The sequence below is a fragment of the Poecile atricapillus genome, chromosome 2 (genome assembly GCF_030490865.1).
Source record: "Poecile atricapillus isolate bPoeAtr1 chromosome 2, bPoeAtr1.hap1, whole genome shotgun sequence".
Classification (NCBI taxonomy): Eukaryota; Metazoa; Chordata; class Aves; order Passeriformes; family Paridae; genus Poecile; species Poecile atricapillus.
Window position 1 is genome coordinate 19,515,740 of NC_081250.1, and position 25,649 is coordinate 19,541,388.

General features: G+C 40.6%; 1 protein-coding gene across 1 annotated transcript in view; it reads right to left on the reverse strand.

Moving 5' to 3' along the window:
* PLXDC2 (plexin domain containing 2) overlaps positions 1 to 24,745 on the reverse strand; it is a 253,345-nt gene extending 228,600 nt beyond the window's left edge. Inside the window, exon 1 of the mRNA XM_058832909.1 lies at positions 24,209 to 24,745. Within this exon, the coding sequence (XP_058688892.1) occupies positions 24,209 to 24,317 (109 nt within the window). The 5' untranslated portion in view covers positions 24,318 to 24,745. The remainder of the gene's footprint in view (positions 1 to 24,208) is intronic.
* Positions 24,746 to 25,649: the final 904 nt, after the last annotated feature.

Here is a 25,649-nt window from a genome sequence, read left to right on the forward strand (position 1 = left end):
AGACTCTCATGAAGGCAGAAACTGTGAAAGTATGCTTCCTAAAGCAAAGCCCCAGGAGATAATTGAAGCCCTAGAATCATAGCAGTGATTTTCTTGAACACTCATCCCCAGGTTACCTTAAAAAAATCCATCAGACAAGAACATACAATGCAGCAACATAAAGGTTACAGTCAGTGAGATGTAAATAAAGAAAGTGGAAGAAAACAAAATGCCTAAAAAAATCTTTGGGGTAAATTATGGGCAAGTACTTGCACGTGTAGACATGCAGATTGAACTTTACTATATAAACCATACACCTGGTAAAAGTAGTATCTTAAGAAATCCTTGTTCCCTTTTGAAAGTACTGTCCAGAAATTTCACATACCTTAGCAGTGTTTTAAGAGCCACAATAACTGCAGTTTTCAGAACTCAAGCACAGTTTTCAAGATCACACTCAAGCAGATTTGCTAAAAGGAACACTGAAAAAGATGGACTTGATGTGCAGGAAGGCCACAGGTGCCACATCAATGCTGTGTGAAGAGCCTCAACCTCTAGTCTAAACCGATGGAAATTTATATGGAGGCCAGGCTGAAAAAGCAGATCCCAGCCTGACAATTCACACATTGCAATGATCTCTCTAAAAGCAAAAAAATTGTTATGAAGTTATAGGGGGAGAAAACCAGATCTTATTGATTTAAAAATTCCATTTATAAATCCTGTAGTAACACAGAATTGGAAAGAGATGAAAACAGAACAACTGTTTTCTTCCTAGGTCAGTACTGAAATGAAATCTGTAGTCTTCTCAGCCATGCACCCATTTCTCAAGGACATCTAGTGATAAATCAAATTATTAGAAGAGCCTCTTATTCCATATATGAGGACCAGATCCCACTCTGTGCTCCTCTCCCAGATGGCATCAAATAATGGTGTACTAACCTTATTATTTGCCTTCCAAACTCCCTCACCACCAATGAACTTAGTCACCACTGCTCTGAAGTTATGGTCAGAGAACAGCAGGGAGAGAGCTGTGCTCCCAGAACTTTCCAGTTAGTACCACATATAACCACTGCACTTCTCAAAGCTAAATGACAACCTGGTGAAAATCCCATTGTCCTAAGTCCTGCAGACAGAGATGAAGTAATTTTTTTCCTAAATGAAAGAATTCAGCCATTCTTCAACCAATTCTTCATCCAAGCTATACAGGATGCACATCATACGTCATACAGGGATGCAAAACCAGCTCCCTCATCAGCAAGGAAGGGTTACAGAAAGGAATATCAGCCTAGGGTATAGCACATAAGCTGGCACAGTCTAATTTATGAGCTAACAAGTCTGTGGAGAGACCTTAAAATAGGGAAGCAATACACACCATTTGAAGTACCTAAGACCCAGAGAGCAAAGGAGGCCAAACAATGGCAAGAAATTAAATAGGTTTAATATACTACTGGGCACTCACAGATAAGTGCCATTAGTTCCCACATACTTCATTTTTTAAAAGACCAATTACCGAAGTCCTGCCACTGAATAAAGATTGTGGCTTTCACTGTGGCTTCTCAGGGAGAAAAGAAAATTAGTCTGGACAACTTAGAAATTATACAAGCAAATAAAAAATGGCAGTATTATTATTTCTTAACAAATTCCATGATTTCTTGAGCCTCATGGCATTTAATTTTGGAGTCAGTTGCATGGTAAAGCTTGGTTCATGAAGGCAGGGATACAAGGCTGTAATCATCAGCATTGAAAAAGCCTGAACACTGTACCAGAGTGAATTTATTGCTTGTTCAATCTTTACACTGGAGTAGGAGATATATAGTCCAACGTCCCCAAGAAAATCTAAAAGTTTATATTTCTATTTTGTCCAATTACTGATAAAAATCACTTTGAGATGTACATTAAACTAATGCAGGCAAAACACTGCAGCGCTTGCTCCTCACAAAGAGAAGGTTTCCAGCCATAGCAAAAACTTGGCTGCTAAATGCATGTCCTTATTACTACAATGTGTTTTTGTGACCTCTGCTGCCCTATAATTCAGTGTTTGGATGCTAATAATTACATGGGATATGATACTGTACATTTAATCAGCGCTTTGGTGAACCAAAGAAAAAGACCATGTCAGAAGTAAAAGAAAAAATTCAATAGCAATCTTACATAGAACAGAAATCTGGGTTCTTCCTCAGGTGTTCCCATTACCTGACATTTTTTGATACGTAGTAAAGAAATTTTATTTATACTAATGAGGCACTACCCAAAAATCAATTCCTAAACCACAATTGCATTTGAAACAACTGCTGCTTTCTTGGAGTCCTTAAAGCAGAGGAGCTCTTGCAGTTTCTCTTTGCCTGATGCAGAAATGTGTGCAATTGGCATTGATGAGTCAGGGTAAAAAGCTCCCTTAGCCATCCTTCTCTTTCTTGCTAAACTCTTTGGACGTATGTCTTTATTTGTGTGTGGAGAAACACAGGCAACATAAATAACAGTTTCCCTGAATCCTGGAGCTCAAATAACACAGTTGTGATTTCACTCCCCCTGTGATTCAAACCAGGCTAGAAGCTTCCTTGCTATAGAAATCATGCAAATATATTAAAAATTGTCACCGCCCTCTAAGACAAGAGCCATAAAGAAACAAACACTGTTCTAAAATCTGTTGGAGGCCAAACACACAAATTGATTTTTTGTTAGGTTCTTTTACAGAGATAATACTAGAAAGAAGTGGGATTGAAAGTGAATCTTCTGAAAATTGGTTTGGCCACTATCCTAAAACTGTAAAATGAAATTATATGTTGTAGTCTTCATTACTTGTAGTCTTTAAGTCAGATTTTTTGTAGAATACATGTATACTCAGGTTTTAACAATAGAACACCGAAGTTACAAACTCTAGGAATGGACACTCTTTTACTTACCTGCCCACCACAGAGCATTTGAGTTAGTTTGATGATGACCTACATATATTCCTAAATCAGTCTTCCAGTTTTTAAATTAGCCTGTACAGCGATGTTGTCCCTTGGACACTCTAAAGAAAGACATTGAGACACTGTGCTATGGAAGAGGTGTTTAGTGCTCTTTGTCCCCTGTAAATAGCATTCATAAAACTGAAATATGCTCCAGGAAGCCAAAAGCAAGAAAGCACACTCCCACACCTCCAGTTACAGTTCCTTTGTCAGACTGACCAGCTAACTTTCTTGGCCTCTCTGAAGCAGCAATTTAGGCCACCAATTTCACCACTTTTTCAAGATTCTTGTTGCTACTGAACCTTGTTTTGAGTCTTCCTGCTTTGTTTTGATTAAATTACATTTCAGAAAAGAGATGAATGGCACAGAGTGAGAAGCTGGAAACCTGTCACTGTGTTTGCCAGGTTCAAGTGGCAGAGCACTGCTCATTTGTCCTTTCAAAGGTGGTTCTTCTCCTGTCAGTGGGTGCTGGGACACACAGATGTGATGTCCCTGTCCCATCCCCCCTCCCCCCTTTTTATTTTCTTTTTAATATCCTTAGAACTTTCTTAATTATATTAAATTTCTGGATTAGCTTTAAGATGCTTTTGCTAAAAGACTAATAAATAATGATAAAATTTTACTATTTGTTATCACACCAACTTTATGCATTAGTCCCACAACTGAAGTTACATCATATTCAGGAGCCTGCACAATCTGAATACGGTACTTAAGCACAAATTAATTACAGGATTAGGGAACAGGTTTTCTGATGTGCGTGACATACCTGTATCCCTTCAGGGGAATGATTAAAGGGCTCAAACACAGTGCTTTGATGCTTCATTTTCAATCCTCCACTACACAGGGGCCACAGTGGTTTTAAAATGCAATGACCAGTCACCCTCTTGACATTCATGCTGCAAGGTTTGGACAGACTGCAAAGTAGTACAGCAGGGTTATGTAAGCACCTATCATAATATCATTATGGGAAAACCTTGAGTGAATCTGTAGATAAACAATCATGCCACAAAGGCTGAGCAGAAGCCAGCAGGTTAGACACACAACTGTGATGCTAAGAAACCACTCTCTCTGGGAGATCTGGAGCAGAAACAGCAAAGTTATGATATAACCCATGACCACAGACAGCACTGTTGGTGAAACTGCAAGCCAAGTCTCCTGGACAAAGGCCCACTGGGATGCTCTCCAGGCAGCACAATCTGTGGCACTTGTTTTAGAGTCTAGCACACATGATTTAAGTGTCTTTTCAGATTACAGCAAAAAGGAAATTGTGAGGCCAGAATATGCAAAAAAAGTGTATTGCTGTGAACATATCTACTTCTCTTAAATCTCGTATCACAGACTTTGGGCAACACCCTTCCCAAATACTGCTCCTGAAGGTGTTTATCTGTGGAAGACTGACTGAGCAGGGAGGGTGTTGAGGGACTCATTTATTACCTCCTAAGAAGGACAAAACACTTTCCTCTGCAGTACTGCACTACAGGACTCCAAAGGAGCAGGTAAAGTTATGCAGCACTAACTCCAGATTTAGGACACCAGTACCCTGCAGATGTGTATCCCCTATATAAAATTCCATAAAGTTTTGGTGTGCACTCATTAGAAATCTGTCTGACTTTGAAAGGGAACCACGTTCAGAACCCCCTTCTCTACTAGTTACTGATCTTTGTATTTTCATAAATTTTTTCCTGGTCATCATATATCTATTTGTTCTTTACCTCAAACATCTCCTCTTCCCTGTTTTTTCTCCTGAAAGATATTTACAGAAAGATATTACAACTTCTTGCAGACTTTATTTTGTGAGACTAAAGAAATTTATCCTACCTCACTGAGAATGGTCTGTCCTTTTCATCCCAAATAGGCTTCTTTTGCACCTTTTGCAATTTGAATGAGTTTTTATAGCAAATGAACGATCAGAACTTTATGAAATATTTTATGTTCAGTTATATCAATGTACTTCTTTCTCACTGCTGAAAAAGCTGGTTCTCGTATCTTTTAGTAGCACAGCTACTTTTTCCACATCTACCACACATTTTTATGGTCCAGTCTTTTCTCCAGTATGGAGGCAGATGATAAGGGGTTTCATTTTTTCAGTTTAGAAGTAGACATTTTGTCAATCACCAAATGTGAGAATTTTGACTATGTTATATTTCATGCCTTTTTCATACTTTGCCATCTCCTAAATACTTTTTTATAGGAATTACTATTCCTCCTCTGACACAAATTAAAAGGAATCATCAGCACATGAGCAGAATTTACTAGCATACTCCCATTTTTCTGACAATTTCATTATGGAAATACTAAAGAAGAGCAGTTCCCAAAACCAAGTTATGAGAATCTCTGTTTGCTTTGAGAGAAGCTGCTTCTACTTTCTCCTTCGCAGTCTTGCCATGTCCAATACAGTTCTTCTGTCAGTAACTCCTGTTGGAACTAACAATTTCTACAGAATACATAAAAAATGCCTTTGGGAAGAAAAGTAAAAGAACATCTACCACAATCTCTTTTCACTAAACAGTAAAGAAATATTCTTCCCTTTCTTAAGTCACCTACATATTAAAAAAAAAAAAAGAAAAAAGAAAAAAACGAAAAAACATTATGTCAGTATATAACTGAAATGTTAAAACAATTGTTTCAAAATGTCTCAAGCTTAATTGCCAGCATCACTGTTTTTCTCATTTTGACAAATGAAATACATAACAAAATGACATGTACTACCAAATTAAAAAAACAGATTTTTTTTTCTCTTGGAAAGAAACATTGAAAATCAAAGGTAAAAGCTTCCTTCTCTTCCCTACAAGGAATATATTTTCATGATTCAAACATCTTTAAAAACAAAACAAAAAATAACAAAAATATATTTCTTACAAAACCATCTGCAAAACAAGCAACCCTCCTATTAAAGTACAGACTGAGCCTGGACTGATACTCAGTTGAGAATGTTTTTGATTTGTATTATCATTATGGGGTAAAAACGGTAGGGAATTTCTTTGCTTTAACTGTTGGATAAAATATAAGAGAGCTTGAAGTATGTATGTTTTAAAAGGCTGCTCTTTCAACAACACTTTGTATCATTTACTTCAACATCTGTTAGCCTGCTGAGTTCCCTCTTTATTCACGTTTCACTAGACCTATAATTAAACCCTCTTAAAAAATGTATCACTTCAGGTGTCCTAATGAAAAATCCTGAGGAAACTGGTAATAGTTTGCTAAGGGAGAGCAACAAAGCTCCTTCCCTTCTTACATCTATTTCTTGCAAGATTCATTCTCTTCAGCAGATGGAGGGCTGCAGTAAAAGACAGCAACTCAGGGCCTAAGGTCATAAAACTCTCAAGAGCAGGAAATTACATAAGCATATCTGCCAATGAGGTCTATATATGAAAAGTCATTAGGCATTCCCAATCTCTTCAGTTCCTGCTCCCCCAAATAAGAGAGCAGTATTTTAAGAGTAGCAAACCCCAATCATCTTGTTTCAATTTAAGCTTATTCCTCTATTTTCTTTTATATGCTGAGCATATAACTCATGCCAAACACAAAGAGTATCCACCTGCTACAGAGAAACCAATTAGATGCATAAGCAAGTAGGGGATTTTCCTCCTTGAAACTCGATCTTGCAGCCCATGGAAGGTTTTGTGGCAGTAAATACCTACTACAGTATTGATACCACATGATTTGGCTTTTGTTTCAACATGAGGTTTAGCCTCCAGGTTTAGCAACCTTGGAAGGCCCCACTTCATTATGCCACAGCCATCAGACTCAGGGAGAAGAAGCTGCCCTCCTGCCAAGAGCTCTGTCACTCACTGAGTGACCAGACTCATCATTCTCCTGGGCTGGAGAGTTCTGTGAGCTTCACATGCCTTCTTCCTCTTGGGACTCCAGGCTTCTCCATAAGGGACAGGTATAAACCTTAACAGGCAAATTACTACTGAAGCCACTAGGATTTTTGCCAGAGTAAGGAAAGCAAATTTAGACTAAGATCTGTAGATACAGCTGTGCACAATGATCATCAACATGTGAAGGTGCTTGTATAAAGACTAGAAAAAAAACAGTCAGAAGAACTCTGATGTCCCTAGGTAGTAACTTTATTTGAATGCACTAGGAGGTACTGTTAGGTACTATATGAGCTACTAATAGAAGTCAAAAGTGAAAAAGTAAAAGTAAATATTGATGAAAGATAATTACTAGATGCTCTTTGCTGCCTACTGAATTATGACTTTGATTAGTACCAAGTATTAAAAAGATGAAAAAATACTGAACGCAGTAATTAAGCTAGGATAAAGAAGTTTGTATTTCCTTAATACATGACATTCCATCAATAAATAAAAGCAAAACTTGGAGTGGAATATGCTCTGAGAGTAGTAAAAGGAATGGTACCTCTGGGAAGTAAACATACCAAATATTCAAAGTTATATCCTTATTATAAAGACATTTATTTATTGTGAAAATCAATGTAAGACTATGCAAATAAAGAATGAAAACAAAGAAAATTTACTGTATGATTGATATGCAGCCTTATCTTTAAATATGACAATGTTTTCACGTATGCACATAGCTCAGTTGGTCAGAGCCTGGTGCTAATAATGCCAGGGCTGTGGATTCAACCCCTGTATGGGCCATTCACTTAAGAGCTGGACTTGGTGATCCTTGTGGGCCCCTTGCAACTCAGAATATTCTGTGACTCTGTGATACAAGTACCTACAAACACCATTCTATCTTTTGATTTTTAGAAGAAGTTACATACTCAATGTCAAAATGGGTTCACAAGTATTTTCAATATGTAAATTCACAATGTCCCATAGTTCCTTCTAAATATTTCTAATTTATTTTGCATCCTTCCTACACAGCTGGGACAGTTTACATTTCTTTAAAAATTATTTAGCAGCAGAAGGGGATCATAAAACCTGGCAACCTCTTGAACACAAAGCTCTGTGCCTCACAGACCAGCAGCCTCCCCCCAGCCAGTGAGAGCAGTAGAGCTGAGCTCTTCAGAAACCAACAGGAAATGTTCTTCAAGAAACACATATTCAAATGTCCTATTAAGTACAGCAGACTGCTGATCAGAAGCTATTGGTCCCAAGACTGACTATTATCTTTTCTATTTTGATTTCAAAGACTAAATGGCTGAAATTCAATTTGCTCCCAAGTGAATGGCTTACTAAGCTGCAAAACTTCCACATGGCATTATTTTGAAACAGAATAGAAAATAAACGCATGCAAAAATAAACTTAATGCAAAATATGACCTTTTATACCACACATCTAGAAGTGCTTAAGGAGATTTTGGGCACTTAGTTCCCCCTGACGTCAGTGGTAAATGCCCAAGATTAAGCACTTAGGGAACTGTACAGAAACAGTTGCAGAACTGCATGGCAGAACTGTAAGTTATATTCATCTTATTCATTAAAGTGTCGTATTTTCAGTTCTGTGAGAAGCTTTCCAAATGTATTGTGGTTGTTGTAAAACCAGACATTTCAAGCTAAATGGAGAACATGTTTCATGGAAGTTAAGCAAAAGATAAAAAAAAGTTTAGCATATTTTTTTTTCCTAGAAATCTTCTCTAAATATTAGTGGAATTGTATATCTTTCAGAAATGAGACAATAATTAAGCTCAATGGCCTTATTAAATTTCCAAACCAGGTAACTGTTCTTCAGTAAAAAACTCCAAAACATCCAATTGGTGTATCTAATTTATAGCAGACCTTAAAAAATAAATCATAGAAGTCATTAATTTTATATCACAAAAGGCCATTATATAAGATTATATGTTCAGATGCATTTATTGCAGAAGAAAATTAACAGGTTACATTTGGCTGCCTTTTCTTGGTCATCATTTATTTGGGAACAACTCTTTGGTGACTTGGCACATCTTTTTCAAGGTAAACTCAGCTGATGGAGGGCTCTATGATTCTATTTCTAAACTACATCCTCTACAATCTTTCCATCAAGGAAAAAATCTCAAAAGTTGTTCTGGATTCCACATCCTAAAGAGTATGGGTCACTTCTAATATCAGAGCCTAAATTTTGGAGTACCTCTGCAGCTGGCAGGTCCCAAAACCAAGCTCATTTAAAATGTTAAGTCATTTTTGCTGCCTGTGACTATTTAGTGTAATTTAGGGAAAGAACAGGTATGTTTTACGTGTAGGCCAGAAGAAATATTAGGGAGTCACATCATTTTTCTTTTCCCCTTGCATATTGAGGGGAAGGAGCTCATGCTCTTACTCAACAGCATCTGAAGGCAGCATTTGAAAAAAGGTCTCAGTAATGTAACTATCTCTGGACTATGGCATTTCTCCAGATCTCTTTTAAGATTTTTAGGACCTTCATTATATCCTTTACAAAGATGCAAGAGATGATGAATGTAAACCTAGACCCTTCCAGGCCTCCACTTCCATGCCAAACCCTTGCTCCAGGACAATGGGAGTCTCTGCCTGTTCCTTTGGCCTCACATAACATCCATTTCTACTTCTTGCTCACAGCATTGATGGAAAAATTAAAAAGTAAAAAGAGGAGAAAAAAGAGAACAGAATTGCAGAGAAGTGTTTAAAAATCAAAAATGACAAGTAAATACAATCCATAACTAAATTACTAACTCCAGCCAGAGTGGAAGGCATATATTGGGGGGGGGGGGGGGGGGGGGGGGGGGGCGGGCCGGGGGGATTATTTTTGTGGATTTTTTTTTTTGGTGCTGTTTTTGTTGACATAATTGATTTGTTTGGGCTTTTTCTTTTTCCTTTAAAGCGTATGTTAGTATTCTCATGGAAGCAAAACAGATTCCCTGAATTAAGAGACTGCAGCTCTACTCAGCAGTAAGCTTGAATACCATCTTGCAGCAACAGGGAGAGTAAAAAGCCAGTCGTGGACTGCCAAATATTTAAATGGAAGTTCAAGAACTGTTGTCAGGGTGGTGGCGTTATGACAAAGTTGTAAAGATGCTATTGGCTTGTGTTTTAGTGAGTAGCTCTTGTATATTCAATTTTAACTTTGTAGTTCCATCACTACAAAGCGTTCAGTGTGTGCTTTGAAGGTTAAACATGAAAACACAAATTAAAAATTTGGGATTTTTGTCTTGTTTCTACGCTAAATTTGCTGTGTGTGATCTTGGCAAGTCATTAATACTCAGGTGCTCCTTTGGTAAAATGAAAATAAATAATAACAGTTATCGGTTTTGTTGCTAAATCAATCAGTCTCTAAAAACAACTTTAATAAATGGTGATGATGAAACCTATGGAAAACATTATAAACAGTTATTTCAAGATTCAAATCCATCCATTCTAAATCCACAAATGGTAATTAAATATATTACAGCATAAATACCATGAGAGACGGGAGGGAGAAAAAGCACATGACATGATTTAAATCAAGAAATATACGTGGAAGATTTCATTGAGTATGTAGAATGATAGCTCTCAGATGCCAGTTGGCTGGATGAATATAAACAGCAGGAATAGGTATAGTTCAATGAACTTCCTACTAATACCTTGGCAGGTGGGTATCAAAATCCCAAAGTGAGTAAGAACAGAGATGGTAAAAAGAGCAACTTGAGGGAGATGGGCACCTCTGGTGAGAAATGTGTTTTAGGATTCCTGGGAATGCTGAAGACTGGAGTAATTTGCCTTGGCAAACAGCGGTAAGTGATCTACCATGTCAGTTGACAAGGTAAAGAAATACAGCCCACAACTGCAGAGGGATGTGGAAGGAGAGCAGAACATGTTTTAAATTCAGCATCCCATGTTTAATGAATTTTGGGTTATAACAGTGTTTTCTGCTGGGATTTACTGCCTCAAGGATGGTCAGAGGCTACTCTGTCAAGCTACAAGCTAAACCACTATTGCCACAGTACAGCTGGAAATGTACAGGAAATCACCGCAGGGCCAAGCAAACGTAGCCTGTAGTTTTCTTTATCACTGTTATTCAAATTTTTTCCTCATTTCCCCTCAGAAAACATGTTTGCAGAACATGGAAACAACTGGATCTTTGAAGAAATGCCACAGACCAGAAGGGTCCTACGTTGCCTTCCTGGCCTGTGCTCCCCTCATCCTGTGATGCCTGGCTGAAACAGGTGTTCAGTGATGAAAAAGGAAGCTCCTGAATGCCTAGAAGCATAGCCCAGCAGACCCAGACAAAAAGTCTTTTCATTCCTCATATACTTTTTTTACAAGGCAGCCATTGATAATAGCAGTCACCTGGCAGGGAGATAAAAGTTGGGAAGCTCTCCTTCCCGGTTTACCTGTCCTATATAATTTAGACGTTTCTAACATTCCTTAAACTGTGCAACAGACACTTCCTTCCTCCTTTCTGTGATTTTCAGGAGAACAGAATCAGAGAAGGTACCTTTTTTCCCTTATTTAATTTCTTTAATAATTACTTTTTAATACTGGAAAAGAAACCAAGTTAGAATAGCAAATGCAGAGTTTTCCCCTAAAAGGACACAGCTTCTCTATAGAGCTCCTGAATATATCTTTTCCTATCTTCACTCTCTGGCTCCCTACAGATTTAAATTAAAGAAGCAGAATATTTGTCCTCAAAGTAACCTATTTTTTTAATTCACATGGATGTTTTGATCTCTCTCCCTAGACTTCCAGGCTGAATAGCCCCACAGAATTAATACGGCTGCTAAAATGTATAGAGAGAACTGAATCAGGTCTTTCATTCCTGTCCAGCAAATATTCCCATAGCTCTCACAGTCAGCTCAAGGACTCCTCTGCTTGCTCCTCTTTTTCCCATTTCAGGAGTCTCAAGCACTCTGAAACCAAATGCACTTCCTTTACCCTTAGAATTAAGCAAATTAAATGATAATATATTATAAATAAATATTACAAATAAAAACATCAGCAAAGAAGCAGACAGCCAGAACCTTTCAGCCTCCCAATCCCAAATGCCTTCAAAGAGTATAATGAACAACTTTGAGGTATGGAGTAGGATTTCAGCACCAAGGTAAAAATCCCCCCATTCATTCATTCATTCTCTTCCTGGGGGCACACAAGCCATGCTTGCTGCCCGTGGGAAAGTGGCATCAAGCTGTACTGTGACCAAAGATCCCACACTGCAATGCATCACATGCACTCAGCATTGCTGAGCACACTACAGAATTAGAGGCAAGGCTTTGTGGGCTGAAGACTCACTTCAAATTGGCTCAAACTCCTCTTTTAGGAGTAAACTGGCTTGAAGCATGTGAGGGTAGAATATAACCTCTTTCTTTCTCCGCAAATTAAATTCCACATGTAAAAGGCCCTAGAAACATTTTAGCAAGACCTACCAGCAGATTCTAGCACAAGTCATTTTGGTGAAGGATTTACATATGCACTTCTCTTCAAGCACACACTTCAGTCACGTTTTCAAGTGCTGAGCCAAATTGAGGCTTGCAAGGGTAGCAACTATTTTTCTTTTTATTTCAAATATTGGCTCTCTTTGCCTTCTCCTACTTTATGGCAAACCTCAAAATGGATGTGAATTCTACTTAAGTCAAAAATTTCCTTAGGTCTCCAAACAATAAATTATTGGAAAGAGAGGGACAACTGGCTGGCTCTACAACTGTACTGGCATCAGTCTCAGACTCTCAGGATAGAGAGACGAAGTTAAAACTACAGTGGATTTATGATGATCAGTAAAACATAATTATGACAGCAGAAAATACAACCGAACACTGGACAATCTCTCTGGCCACAGAGTTTTAAAGTTTCACTAGGAATGCTGGCTTGGTATGCACTCCCACTAGGCTATGCCATAAAACAGCAGAATAGGGACAAAAAATTGAAATTCAAATTATAGGCATGGGAGGGTCAAAGCTAAAGCTAAAAGAACTAATTTTATTTTACAACCTGCTCTAAACTAGAGCAAACTTCTGAAGATAAAGCTGGATATAACTTCCTATTCTCAAGACCTCACCTTCAGTTTACTATCTATACAAGCCTAGGGATAAAAATGTGATTCATTATCATCTCTGGGTCATCCCTTGAAGCTAACAGCAATGTCTTTGTGCAAAAAGCAGAACAATAAAACATAAATTTGCATTCAAGAAGCAGCATGTAATAAGAGTTTACACTTAAATTTGATGTGAGCCATGTGTGCTTACTGCCTCTCAAGCTCAGGCCACATTTCAGTCCCTTGGAGACAGATTATAAAATCTAAGTGGATATTTTGCTCCTGCATCTCCTAAATGTGTCTTCCACATCACATTAGGAAAATAAAAATCAACTCTTAAAGAAGAATGCAACATGCATTAGAAGAGAGATTACTCACTTCTGTTATCCACTACAACTACACAGAGAGGTCAGTCTTTTCTGGCTGCCAAAAGATCCTTTTCTCCTCAAACCATTTCAGGATCTGCAACAAGGCTGTAGAAATTATTGCCTCTGCTGAAAATGTCCTGGGACTTCTGGGTCAGCTACATTCCAAAGTCCAAGAGCAGATGAAAATCTTAAACATCTATATCTTTTTCAGTCCACACATCTGTAGGACACCATTTGTATAGAATGATATTGTTAAGCAAGAATTTAAGCACAGATATAAATAAGCGAAGTTTTCCATAACTGAAGCCTAGATATGCAACTCCAACTGCTCCAAACTGTCCAGTCCATTTGAGGTTCGTTTTTTTATTTTTCTGGTGGGTTGCTGCTCCTCCCCCTTTCTCCCCTCATTCCTCCTGTCCTACCTCCACCCCTCCCCCCCTTTTTGTTTTTATTGTTCTTGTTGCTTTCTTCTCTTGTTTTGTTGGGGTTTCCCCCCCTCACTGATGGCTCTATTAGATCTATTACCTAAGCAATTATGTAAATTTATTTTCAAATTAAGTGGGAGGAGGGAAACTCATATATCTTGCAAGAATAACAGCTTTTTAAAATACAACTTTTTTAACTTATCACTATTTCTGCAGAACAAACAAAACCCACTATCAGTGATAAAACAGCACATACTGAAAAGCACCATTCTGCTGATCTATCAGTTCTGTTTTCAGCAAGAAACTTACTCTACAGGAAACTTCAGCATGATTTATAGCATCAGAGGCACATATTACACATGGACAATGTACACATGCATCTGTTATACACCATTTGTCAATAATCTTTTTCCTTAAAAGGTCATGAAGGTACAGTCCCAGTAAAGGCTGCTATCATATTTATCAAGCAAAATAATATTCTACTTCTTGCAATGAATTTTTTCTTAGGATGATAAACTTTTTGAACAGTCAAAGCATTCTGGTCAGCAAGGTTTTAAACTAAGTGCTTTGGAATTCTTTCTTCTGACTAGCAATTTCTGAATCTGGATTGTTATTTTTAAAGTTTAATTACAGGGAAAAAAAAATTTACAGTTCGTGGAATACCATCGTTCTCTTCTCTCCAAGAACTCAATGTCAGAACCAGAAAGATTTAGAGACAGTCTTTCAACTTGTCAAAGTGCCAACAGGCAGAAATCTGACCCATTATTTCTGTATTTGTCTATCCTTCAGACATGCTTGCGTTTAGGAAAAAAACTTATCACACTTGACTATAAAATGCTGCTGTTTGGGATATATTATATAAACAGCTTAGAGAAAAACCCCTCTCCTGATGCAAGCCTGTGTGAAGAAAAGGATATCAGAAATGGCAAAATCTACAGCAGTCTAGGACTAAGCCTTGTTATCTTTGTGCTAATCAAAACCTTCAGTCAACTCTAATCTGGATTTTTTTCCAGACAGACAGGTTACTTGATCAGAGGTCTGACTGGGATTTAAAATTTGAGATTAGAGAACTGAAGAATAAGAATGTGGAGAGAAATTACACCCCTGAATTTAAAGAAACAAGGGAAACTCAAAATATCTGCTATTGCAGAATAGCTCAACTCATACTTTGATACACAAATTAGGAAACTTGAATTTTGGCAAAGTTTTAAAAAACTTTTTAAAACTGCCTTCTTATTCGTAAAACTAGGATATTACCTGACTTCTACAAGGTCTTCCAAGAATAAGAAAACTGAATATAAAGCACACATCTATGATTCTGGGAACAATCAAGCACGCTGTAAGACAAGCACGGTCTGAAAACAGCAGTGGAGAAGTAGAGCATACAATTGCTTACTGACAATTGATGGGAATCAAAAGTCTGGGCTCAATATCAGAGCACCTAAACAAAATTAAGAACACAAGCTGAATCCAAGCTTGCAGTACAACACAATATGGAATAGCAGAACTGCCAACCCTCAGGCATCTGAGGTGGAGCGCAATCCCTCCTCCTTTTAAACACTACAGTGCTCTCCAGGTGTATGGGGTGAGCTCAAGAGGCTGACAAAGGACAGTGGTAGTTTCTTTCCTCCATTCAAACGGACAAGTTTTCTCAAAGAAAGAGTAATTTTGCAGATCATTAATGCTATTCTAGAAAATGGCTCTGAATTGGACCAAATCCAGTGTAACCAACTCTGCAATCATTGTCCATGTAATTGTGCGTGAAACAAAACAGGGGCTGAAAATGCCAAGTATATTAAGTCAAAAAATTAATGGAAAAATGGGCTGAGCAAAACCAGATAAAGACCAACAAACCTGCAAACAAACCATGCTAGAATTAAGGGTTTTTTTGTTACTGTAGAAACTCAAACTCAATGCCCTCACTACATTCTGTGGCACATTATACTTGGGTCTGCTGCAATTTTACCACATGCCCAAAGGTTGTTAAAGTGAAGCAGATTACTGACAGCCTGTGGTGCATGGGGAACAGACTTTCACAACACAACTGCTTCTCATCTCAAGGAAATACTTGCTGACCTAAGTAATCCCTTCTTAATTATGCTGTCCTAGGTAAGAAATTGTTAGGACAACTTACTACTGTTATTGTATCATTTGTGCATTGGAAAGATAGAAATGTCTCCAACTGTTCATAGGAATTATATTCCTATATAAATAGGAATATAAATTCCTATTTTTATATAGGGTAAGTTCATTAACATTAGCAGAACTGAAAGCAATTATGTTATTGCTTGGTGTGATGCTTAATAGGGGAAGGAACCCTTTGGGTTTCTGTGGCTGAATGTAAACATGAAAAGCTGTGTACTTCTACAGTGTACAACTGCACAGTTCAATTATTAAGTCTTGCAGAATTTGCATCATAAACTAAAAAGCATTGCATTACACATTCTTAATTCATAAAAACTTTTTAAAAAAGAAGATGAATAACAGACATAATAAAAAGGAAATGCAAACCAGAACAAGTGACAACCTATCATGGTGATTCATGCTAATCATTTTATTTGAGACTACAAGTTAGATCAGTGTATATATAAGTTTAAATTGGAATCGGTAATAAATTGTGTTGATATTGAGGTCAGGTTTCTGCAACACACCAAATTTTAAACTTCTAATCCATAAATACCTTCACTGCAAGTAAAACATAAACCTATTGTCTTTACAGCAGCTGCAACCTGAAAAATGCGCTCTTTTTTAATTTTGTTGCTTCCTGTGTATATCTTATTAACCAAGAAGCAACCTGAATGAGAAACATACTATAAAGTTAAAAAACCAAAACCCCAAAATCCTAGCTGGATGATCAAGACAACTGCACTTTTCAGTCATTCTCGCCTTTCCTGTCATCAAAGTTTTTTTACAATATAAAATGGCTTACTCTTGCAGGGTATACATAGCCAAATTCTCAACAGCAATAAGTCTCAATTACTAGATTTTAAAATTATTAGAAAGTTAATTTCCCACCCTCCTCAAAATTTTGATCTTATTCAGATGAAAAGTGAATAGACAATGCTTGCTATAGGAAAGTAAATGAAAAATATGTAAATATACAAACACATAAACTTCAAATCAAAGTGCTTTTTAGTTGTGTTTATATATAATACAAAAATTCTAACCTAAAGATTCAAATGCAAAATTTGAAATGAGAAATTTTATCATCAAAACAAGTACCTCACAACTACTTACTCTGTCACTTGACAGTGAAATACTTGCCAAGAGCATGTCAACTTTGACATAATTTTCCAGTCTCAACTAGCTTTTTCTTTGAAAAATTTTCGACTAAACCTACATAGTACCTGGTAGTATTGAACAGAATTCAGCTACTCTACTTTTCCAGAGTTTTTATATTGTTCTAAGAGGGTTTATAATGCTCAGAAGTTTCAAAATACTACACTCATCCTCATAATTTTATTTTCATCTCCACTACCTTTTCTGAAATGTAGTCTTTTCTGTTTGTCTCTCTCTTTATTAAATCCCCCTTGACTTACAAGAGCAGGTCTGACCATTTGACCTACAGGGTGGCCACATCATCTACTAAAACAGCTGCAAGTGAGGAGGAAGCAATCTCTGAAACAAGAAGGAAGGGCAAGGAGGAGATGCAGGATGGGGCAGAAGAGGATGAACCCAGGAACTCTGAAACCTGTTCTGCCACAAAGAAGTTCCTTACAGAGGGCCTTGGGTTTCTATCCCAGGGGGTTGAGGCTGAATTGCAAATGCAGTTTTGCACTGCTTGCAAATTCAGAGTCCTTTTAACCCACACAGGAAAGCAGATCATGCAGCTGGAGAATATCATGGAGCAGCTAGCACAGAAAGACTCATGCTGGCTCCCAATTCTCTATGGAGACAAAGATCATGTTTTCCAATGGATTTTTAGTTAAGCTGCTGACTCATAAAAGAAGAATCTGCATATGTGATGAACAAACTTTAACACTTCACCCTTCAGAAAACTGAATTTACAATGGATGATGCTCGCCTTTTATAGCCAGCCTAGTAGCAACTCTTGTGAGAAGAAAAGATGTAGTTATTCAGCAGAGATGCAGTTTGGCTATTATGACTAAAGGGGAAAAAAGGGGTAATGCATGAATAGAAAAAAAAATTAAATACAACTCTAAGTGCTTATTACTGGGTAACCACTGCATCCTATTCTGCTACTAAATGCAGCTGAAACTTCCAAGAGAATGTGCCTTATGACAGCAGTTAAGGAAAGCTGCAGTAAATACTACAAATGGCACTGCATCCCTGAAACACAAGCAGTCCTTTGACACAGTTCAATTACATCTGAAAAGCAAAGGAATGGAGATCCTAGTATCAACTCTGACATAACATATATTTGAGACACTGCCAGAGAAAGGTTAAATGGAAAGGTTTATATATTCCCTTTGTGGAACTCTTCCTATTCATGTCAAGGATTGTTCACTGAACAAAACGGCATGAGATGAGTGATTCTGCCTAAAGACCAAAAAAGTCACTATGAGAATATCTTAAAAAAAAATTATCTGCTTATAATGGAACCTAGACAGTGTTCATATTAAAAGGTAAAAGTTCTAAACAAGTAAGAACAAAATATGATTTTAAAAGTTTAATTTCATGACGTAACAACACTAACTGTAGCAGCATTTTAAATATCCTTAACTCTACATGCGGTCTACAGCCACAGAAAGTTTATGCTGAAATCACATTAAAGCCACATATATCACTGGAAATGAGAGACAGAGGCCTCAAGCTAAGCAAGCACTGGAATTCATGCTTGTATTTTATCTAGCTGCAGAGTTCAAGGTGATCCCCTGTGTACTTAAAGCTATCCACACAGAATGATTCCAGATAGATGGGTGAGACCTAGAAAGGTCACATTCTCCAGCCATTTGCTCCAAGGCAGGAACAGCTGCCTTTTTTGACAGAATGACATTTTGGACATATGTTTATCTAACCTGTTTCAGTGATGAAGACTACTCACAGATAATCTGTTCCTCTAGCCTTATCACATAGGAGTCTGCCTTACTGCAATTTCAGTCATTTGTTGCTGTTGAAGACAAGTTGTTCCCTCTTCTCTGGAAGCCTTTTACAAACTTTAAGATTGTCATGTCTTAATTTTATTTTCTGTAGCAGTGTTCTTTCCTTTTTTCTTCACATGACAGTCCTCAATTAGTCCATATATTTCTTAGAGTGCAGTGCTTGAATCTGAAGATAATATGCCTCTTGGGATCTTACCATGGTTGAGTAGAGCACACGCATCGTTCTGACAAGAACGATGTCTTTGTACGTATCTTCATACCAATCCTTACATTTCTCTTGATTTATCACCCCATCAAGATGCTACTTTGGAAACAGTGTTTTCAGCTCAAGCACCATGTCTGACCCTGGATCTGGCTCAGAACCTGCTCCATTTGCCTGCTTCAGAAGGTTGGGTCAAATCCAACTCAGAGCCACAATCTAACACCTCCCTTTGGTTGAGGGAGATGAGCAGGTTACACAAGCTCTTTCAAACCCAGGCACGTAGTACAACTGATTGCTCAATGTTGACTGCAAAGAGTGCTAACTGAAGTTAGGTTTATTGGCTGGATGAAAAAAAACAAAAGAGGAGAAAGCGGAGGAAGTGTTCTGTGATGAGACAGCATCCAGCACTCACAGACGTTACTTCAGGGCAATGTTTTGTGCTCATTTGTGAGAAGCCACAACCAAAAACAATCCTCATGTGCACTTAGCACGGCCTCTCTGTAAACTTCTCCATAGAAAGCAAACTCATAGGTTCTTCTTGTTCCTGCTGTGATTATGCAATTCTCCAGTTTAGTAAATACAGCATCTGCCAATTGCACCGCATTAACACTCCCAGCTCGGCCCTCATCAAACCTAAAAGTTGGATATAATTCCACACTGCTGGCAAGCCTGCAGCATTTCCTTGTATTGGATCGTAAATGCTCCCATCAAATTACCTTTGTTCCCTCTGTAGAAAGTCCTCAGGAGAGATTACCTTAACCAGGGCCGCCTTAAATTCCATTGGTATTCATTTTTCTTGAGAAGCATGAACCACACTGGGAATGCAAAATACCAGTGACCCTAGCTGTGTTCTCAGACTAACAGACTGCAGCCTTGGTAAGTTTTGAAACTGGGGACGCTACAGACATTTCTTTTTTCCAGGGCTTTTGAGGTTACAAGCAGCAGAGCTGTGCAGTCCACACAGTCAAATGAAACCACAGTGACTTTTATAAAAAGCAGGGCCAAATGATGCTTTTATTTTCATTTATTTTAATACAAAATTTCTATCTCCTTTCTGGAGAAAAACCAGTAGGCTTCAACAGAGCATGTGATAACTCTTTTTGGCATACTCCAAAGCAAAGCAACTTTCTGGGCATCACTGCATAGCAGTCCTGCAGGAAACACAAGTTTCAGGTCCAAAGCTCTGTCTCCCGAGGTCTGTGCAGGTGTAGGGACCTGCAGAACTTGCCCACCAAAATTTGCCAAAAAGTCCTTAATGAAAAATACTAATGTCTGTGACTATTCTCCTCAGGGAGTCTCTCATCACCTGACATTATGCATTTCTTCACCTACGTCCTTCATGGTCTCAGGAGTCTCTTCCTTGAAGGGAAACAGCCCTCCTGAACTGCATTTTTTTAGAGGAATCTGGTATTCAGTAAGGCAGTAGATGCCACGAGATTTTGCTCTAAATAACCTGTATGTGTTGCTAATAAATTTTTGACCAGATAAAAAACTTTTTCAAACTGTAAAGACCTTTTCTTCAATGACTACATTTGTTTACAGTGTAGAGATAGAGTTCCCCTGTTATTTATCATTAACTCCAAGTTACATGTCAGACAAAACCTAACATCTAAGTCAAGTATTTGCTGGAGTTTAGGTGCCTGCATGAGGATATAAACTCTGAACAGCAATATTCAGAGCCAAACAAAAAAACACTTTTTCCCAAGGGATTTTTAAACTCTCAATGAACCACGAGTATTGATCTTACTCTAAATCTGTGGAAAGGAGTTTCTGTAAAACTGAATTTAAGACCTAAGTCAACCTCATTATAGTCTTAATTTACTCACCATTTACTAGCAGTACTTCAAACCACACTTTCAGAGGAAATGACAAAGACAAAAAGCACAAAAGAAAAAGAAGAAGAAGCAGTATGAAAGTTGAAAAAAAGAGATGACTACTTTAGAGAAAAATCTTAGTAAAATATATATGATATGTAAATAGGATTTGCTCTCAAATGTCACTAGAATTCTGTAACCCAATAATCCCTGTTTATATATCAAGTACAGGGAAAAAATATACTTAAATGCAAACAGAGAAAATATACCTGATACACATGTTGTCTATTCTTGTATTTCTTTTGTTACTTCTAAGATAAAAGCCAAAGATTCTAAGGTACAATGATGAAAGTTTGGTCTCAGTTATGGATTTTACTATTTTTTAAAAAAACAGAGTAAAACTCAGGCAATATACAAAATGTTACTATTTCAGCAGTAGATAAATGCTAGATAAACAGTCCTAAATAGCAGTTGATCCTATAAAAATAATTTTACCCTCCCTCTGAATGCTGACGTCTGGAGACAGCAGCAGTCCAGTGAATATAAATTATATCAGGATTCTGAATTATATCAGGATTCTGGAACACACTTTGACAGAATAAAAATTACAATAACAGACTCCTAATTCTGACTGATGACATTTGCAAAACAATGTAACTTACAAGACTTTGTGGCAGCACTTCAACAGTGAGCCCTCACTTACACAACTGGAAGCCTTAATTGTTTTGTGAGCTTTCAAAAGACTGTCTGTTTCGCTTCACTTATTTCATGTCATATTCAGTCTGGCTACTGTAAAACACACACACAAACCTCGTGTTTAAGAAACTCCATCCTGGATTTTTACTATTTTTGTCATGAAAAGGGAAGTTCTGCATCGGCCCAGGGGCGGACGGATGGATGGATGGATGGATGGATGGATGGATGGATGGATGGATGGATGGATGGATGGATGGATGGATGGATGGATGGATGGATGGATGGATGGATGGATGGATGCTGGAAGGGAGTCGGGCCGTGCGCGACCGCCGCTGCGCCCTCTGGCGGGGACAGCCCCGCTCCGGCCAGCGCAACCCGGCACAAAAGTCTGGGTTTAGAAACCCCCAGGGGCAGCCAGGTAAATTCCGGCATGCCTAGAAAATTATTTCACTTGAATTGGTCCGACTTGATTTTCTGTGGTAAGATAATTCTAACGATCTGTCAAAAAATTCCTCTGCATTTTTCCCCGTCTCTGTCAAAATCAGAGCATATCCCTCTGGTAGCATCCTTAGAAATCCTCCCTGGCTCCAGCTCTGCCAGGGCTTACTATATGTTTTCATCTCTTGATACTGTTGTTCCATTCATGTTCAAAAAGCTATTTTTTTACTGGGTGTTTGACAAAAAACATAAAACCAGCATCCCCTTAAGAATTTGTAGCTACCTCAAATATTTATTCTTTAATTCTTTAAAGGTTTTATCTGAGCTGATCCAAAGGGGTACAGAAGGTGCTAAATAAAGTAAAACTTTGAAACATCACTTTTTTAATTTTGACTCACAAAACCTGAAAGTTGAATTTCTGGCTTTACATATTTCCCCTCACTGATTAGACAGTCTATCATTTTTTTTTCCCCCTCCAAATAGCTGCAGTATTACAAACAAGCAAATAAACAAACAAAAAGGAAATAAAACTCTGATTTTGACAATTATATTTAAATATTACTGTCATAATAAAGATTTTCAATCAAGAACTACAGAAAAGATGCCAAAGTTATAAATATCTAGATATCAAAACTGACTTCAGATTGCCCATCTTGCTACTTAAGAAAACAACTACTTGATATATTTTCTTCAGAATGCATTAAATAATTGCATGATTATAAACTCCTTCCTGCTTCATATCATATTCAGGAAGACGCAAGACATTATTCAAAGATTCATGAAAAAAACCAGTCCACTGGTAAACCTTCTACTTAGCACCTCCTGGTACAGACATTGATGACTACTACAATCTAATAGCTTAAATCAGTGATGTGTGGTGTTTATTTGCCCACTAATAAATTATACTTCATTTAGTCAGCACTAATATCTTATTGTCTGAATACATTGGCTGGAAGATAATAAACTTTGTGAGTTCAGTCCACTACCACACAAGATTGCAAGTCTCTTTTTCTAATATCACCACTACACTTTTTTTCCCCCTTATAACTAACATTAACAAATACCAACATTTGTTGTCTACAGCTCTGAGTGTAGCAACATGGGGTTTGCAGCAGTACATGAAAACTCGCCTCCTGGATTTTCCCTTTGGCCCCAAGTGACATGTGAGCCCCGGCAACCTGCTGAGCTATCCCGTTGTTCAGCAATTCCAAAACTCAGTGGTGGGCCCCTGCCCGGGAAACTCCCGCTCTGTCTAGCGCATAATCTCACTGGACATTTCAAAAAACTACCCCGTCTCTCTTGTTCGGGTCAGTTACACAGTGACCACAAAACTTTTCACACTTGTATCAAAGCTTTAAGAAAAGGAAGAAGGGACAGTTCTGCTGCACCAGGGAAGCCAGCAGGCGCGTTCCATCTGATAATAATCTAGCTGGTGAATACACAGGCACAGCTTTTGAAAATACCTGTAAGCCAGAATCCGCTGCAGAAAGGTCCCCCTGACACACAAACCCCACGACTTGTCTCACTATCCGCAAATGTGCCAAGCTTTCCTTTAGCAGCTTTCCCCTCCACAGCACAGGAATGCAGGATACAGAAGGCTTTAGTGATCAAAAGGGAACCCCATGCTGTGGGAAACAGTGGCCCAAGAGGAAGCACTACAGGTGCTGTGTATCACGCATTAACAGGTGTCTCCGAGAAGGACTGACAAAAGGACCCTGATACTTCACAAGCAAACTTAGTCAACAGAGCCTCTCGCTCCTAACGAGCAGGTCCCACAGCCCCTGGGGCTGCTTTATCTTTCTCCGTCTCCCAACGCCCAGTTTCCAGGGAACGCTGCAAGCTACCGACTTCCGCGGGGGAGGAGAGTGCCCGCTAGCTCTCCCAGGCAGGATCTGCAGGGAAACTTTGCCATCCCTCCACGGCTCGCTGCCGGCAGAGCAGAGGGGCCCCGGCGCGGGAGGCGAGGCCGTCGGGGCGCCTCTCCCGGGGGCTCAGTCCCTCCCTTCCCGGCTCTCGAGGGGAGCCCCTCGCGTCTCGTACATGGCTGGCAAGGAGGCTCCGGGGACCCCGCGAAGGCTGGGGAGGGGGACACCGGCTCCCAGCGATCGCAGGGCAGATTCATTACAGGAGGAAAGTCCCGAATTCTCATTAAAATAAGAAATGAAGTCACAGAAAGCTGTTTCCGGAGAAGCTAGGGTAGGGAAGGATGAGAAGCCGGGACCCCGGGCCTCTCTCGGGAGGAGGGGGAGCCAGCCCCGAACGGCGTTTGCCCTCTCCGTGGAGCGGCCGGCAGAGCCCACACCACGGGGAGCTGCTGAGGCGGCCCAGCCCCCGGCCCCGGCCCGACCCCGCCCCGGCCGCGCTGCCCCGGGCTCCGCGGAGCGCCCGGGCCGGCCCCGCCCGGCAGGTACCGGCCTCGCTTACCGCGGCTCTGCCTCGGCGTCTCCCCGCCGGCGAGCTGGCAGCGCTCGCTCAGGCACTGGAAAAGTAATAGAAATCCAGCGGCTAGTTTGCTTCTCCGCAGCCTCGCCATAGCACGGAGCCTGCCGAGACAACTCTCCGGGTGCTCCTCGTCGGTGGTGGGGAAGTCCGGGGGGCGGCGGAGAGCAGCCCTAGCAGGCACCGAACCGCCCTGTCCTCGGAGCAGCGCTCATACAGTGGGGCGGCGGGGACGAGCCGCTGGGGCTGAAGGCGCCGGACCGGGTCTGGGGGGCGCTGGAAGGAGGTGGGGGGAGCTCCGTCCCCCTAACTCGCGCGGCCGCGCCGCTCTCAGTCCAGCGGCATCACCGCTAGGGAAAACAAGCCCAGCCTCGCTGCGAAGTGCCAAACTCTTCCCTCCTCGCAGCCTGCTGATAGATTTTAGGAGAGCCGCTGAGATCCTCCCTTCCTGGCTTGCCCCCACCCAGCTCCCTTCCCCCGCAGGCTGAGGCAGGGTGCCTGAGGGACGGAGCCTCTCCTCGGTGTGCCTCTACCGACTAAAGCCCTCCGAGGGAAACGAGCGGGGAAACGTTCCAGCCGGAGCCAGCGGACCGGCCCCGAGTACGGGGGGAGCAGGACTCGGAGGGCGGGCGGATGCGCCGCGGGAGAGGATGCGCGGGCGGCGGGGAGGCAGGCGGGGACGGACGAACAAGTTCTCTCTCTCTTTCGGGGCGGTTTCCGCGGCCGGCGGCGCTGGTGCGGGGCCGAGGGCAGCGGCGTGGGGCGGGCGCTCCCCCGGCCCGCAGGGCCCCCGCGCTGCCGCCGCCGCCCGCCGCGCAAGTGCGGGCAGGGGGCTCGCCTGAGGCCGGTCCCGGCCGCGCCGCGCTCTGCCCCCCGCCCCCTCCGCAGAGCGCGGTGGGGCGCAGGCGCCGCGGCGTCCCCGTCTCTCCCGCCGCTGCCGGCGGGGCCGCGCTCCGCACGCCGGTCCCGGGAGGCGCTGCCGGCCGGGCACCTGGCCCCGGCACCTCGGCCCCGCACGGCTCCCGAGCGGGGCGGGTCGCTGCCCGCAGAGCCGGCAGCCTCCGCTGCACCGTGAGGGCCGGAGGAGGACGGCGGGCGGCGCGGAGACCCCCGGGCTCCGCGGGACGGGGAGAGCCCGTCTGCTTGTTCAAATGCCTGCTTGTTCAGAAGTTGCTGTGTAAACGGGCGTCAGTTGCGGGGATGACAACTGCAATAACGCCCAAACCCCCTAAATCCCCTTCCCCGCTCCTCCTCTGCCCCAGAATTTCCATGTGCTTTCGGGTAAAGCAGCCTCCCTTCACACACACACACACACACACCCCCTCCCTTTTATTTTCTGTTTCTCTACAAACCGAAGAGTTGTTTATGTACACTCATTGCACTTCGAAAGTGCAATGTCTGGGAGGGTTCTTCCTGCAAAAAAAAA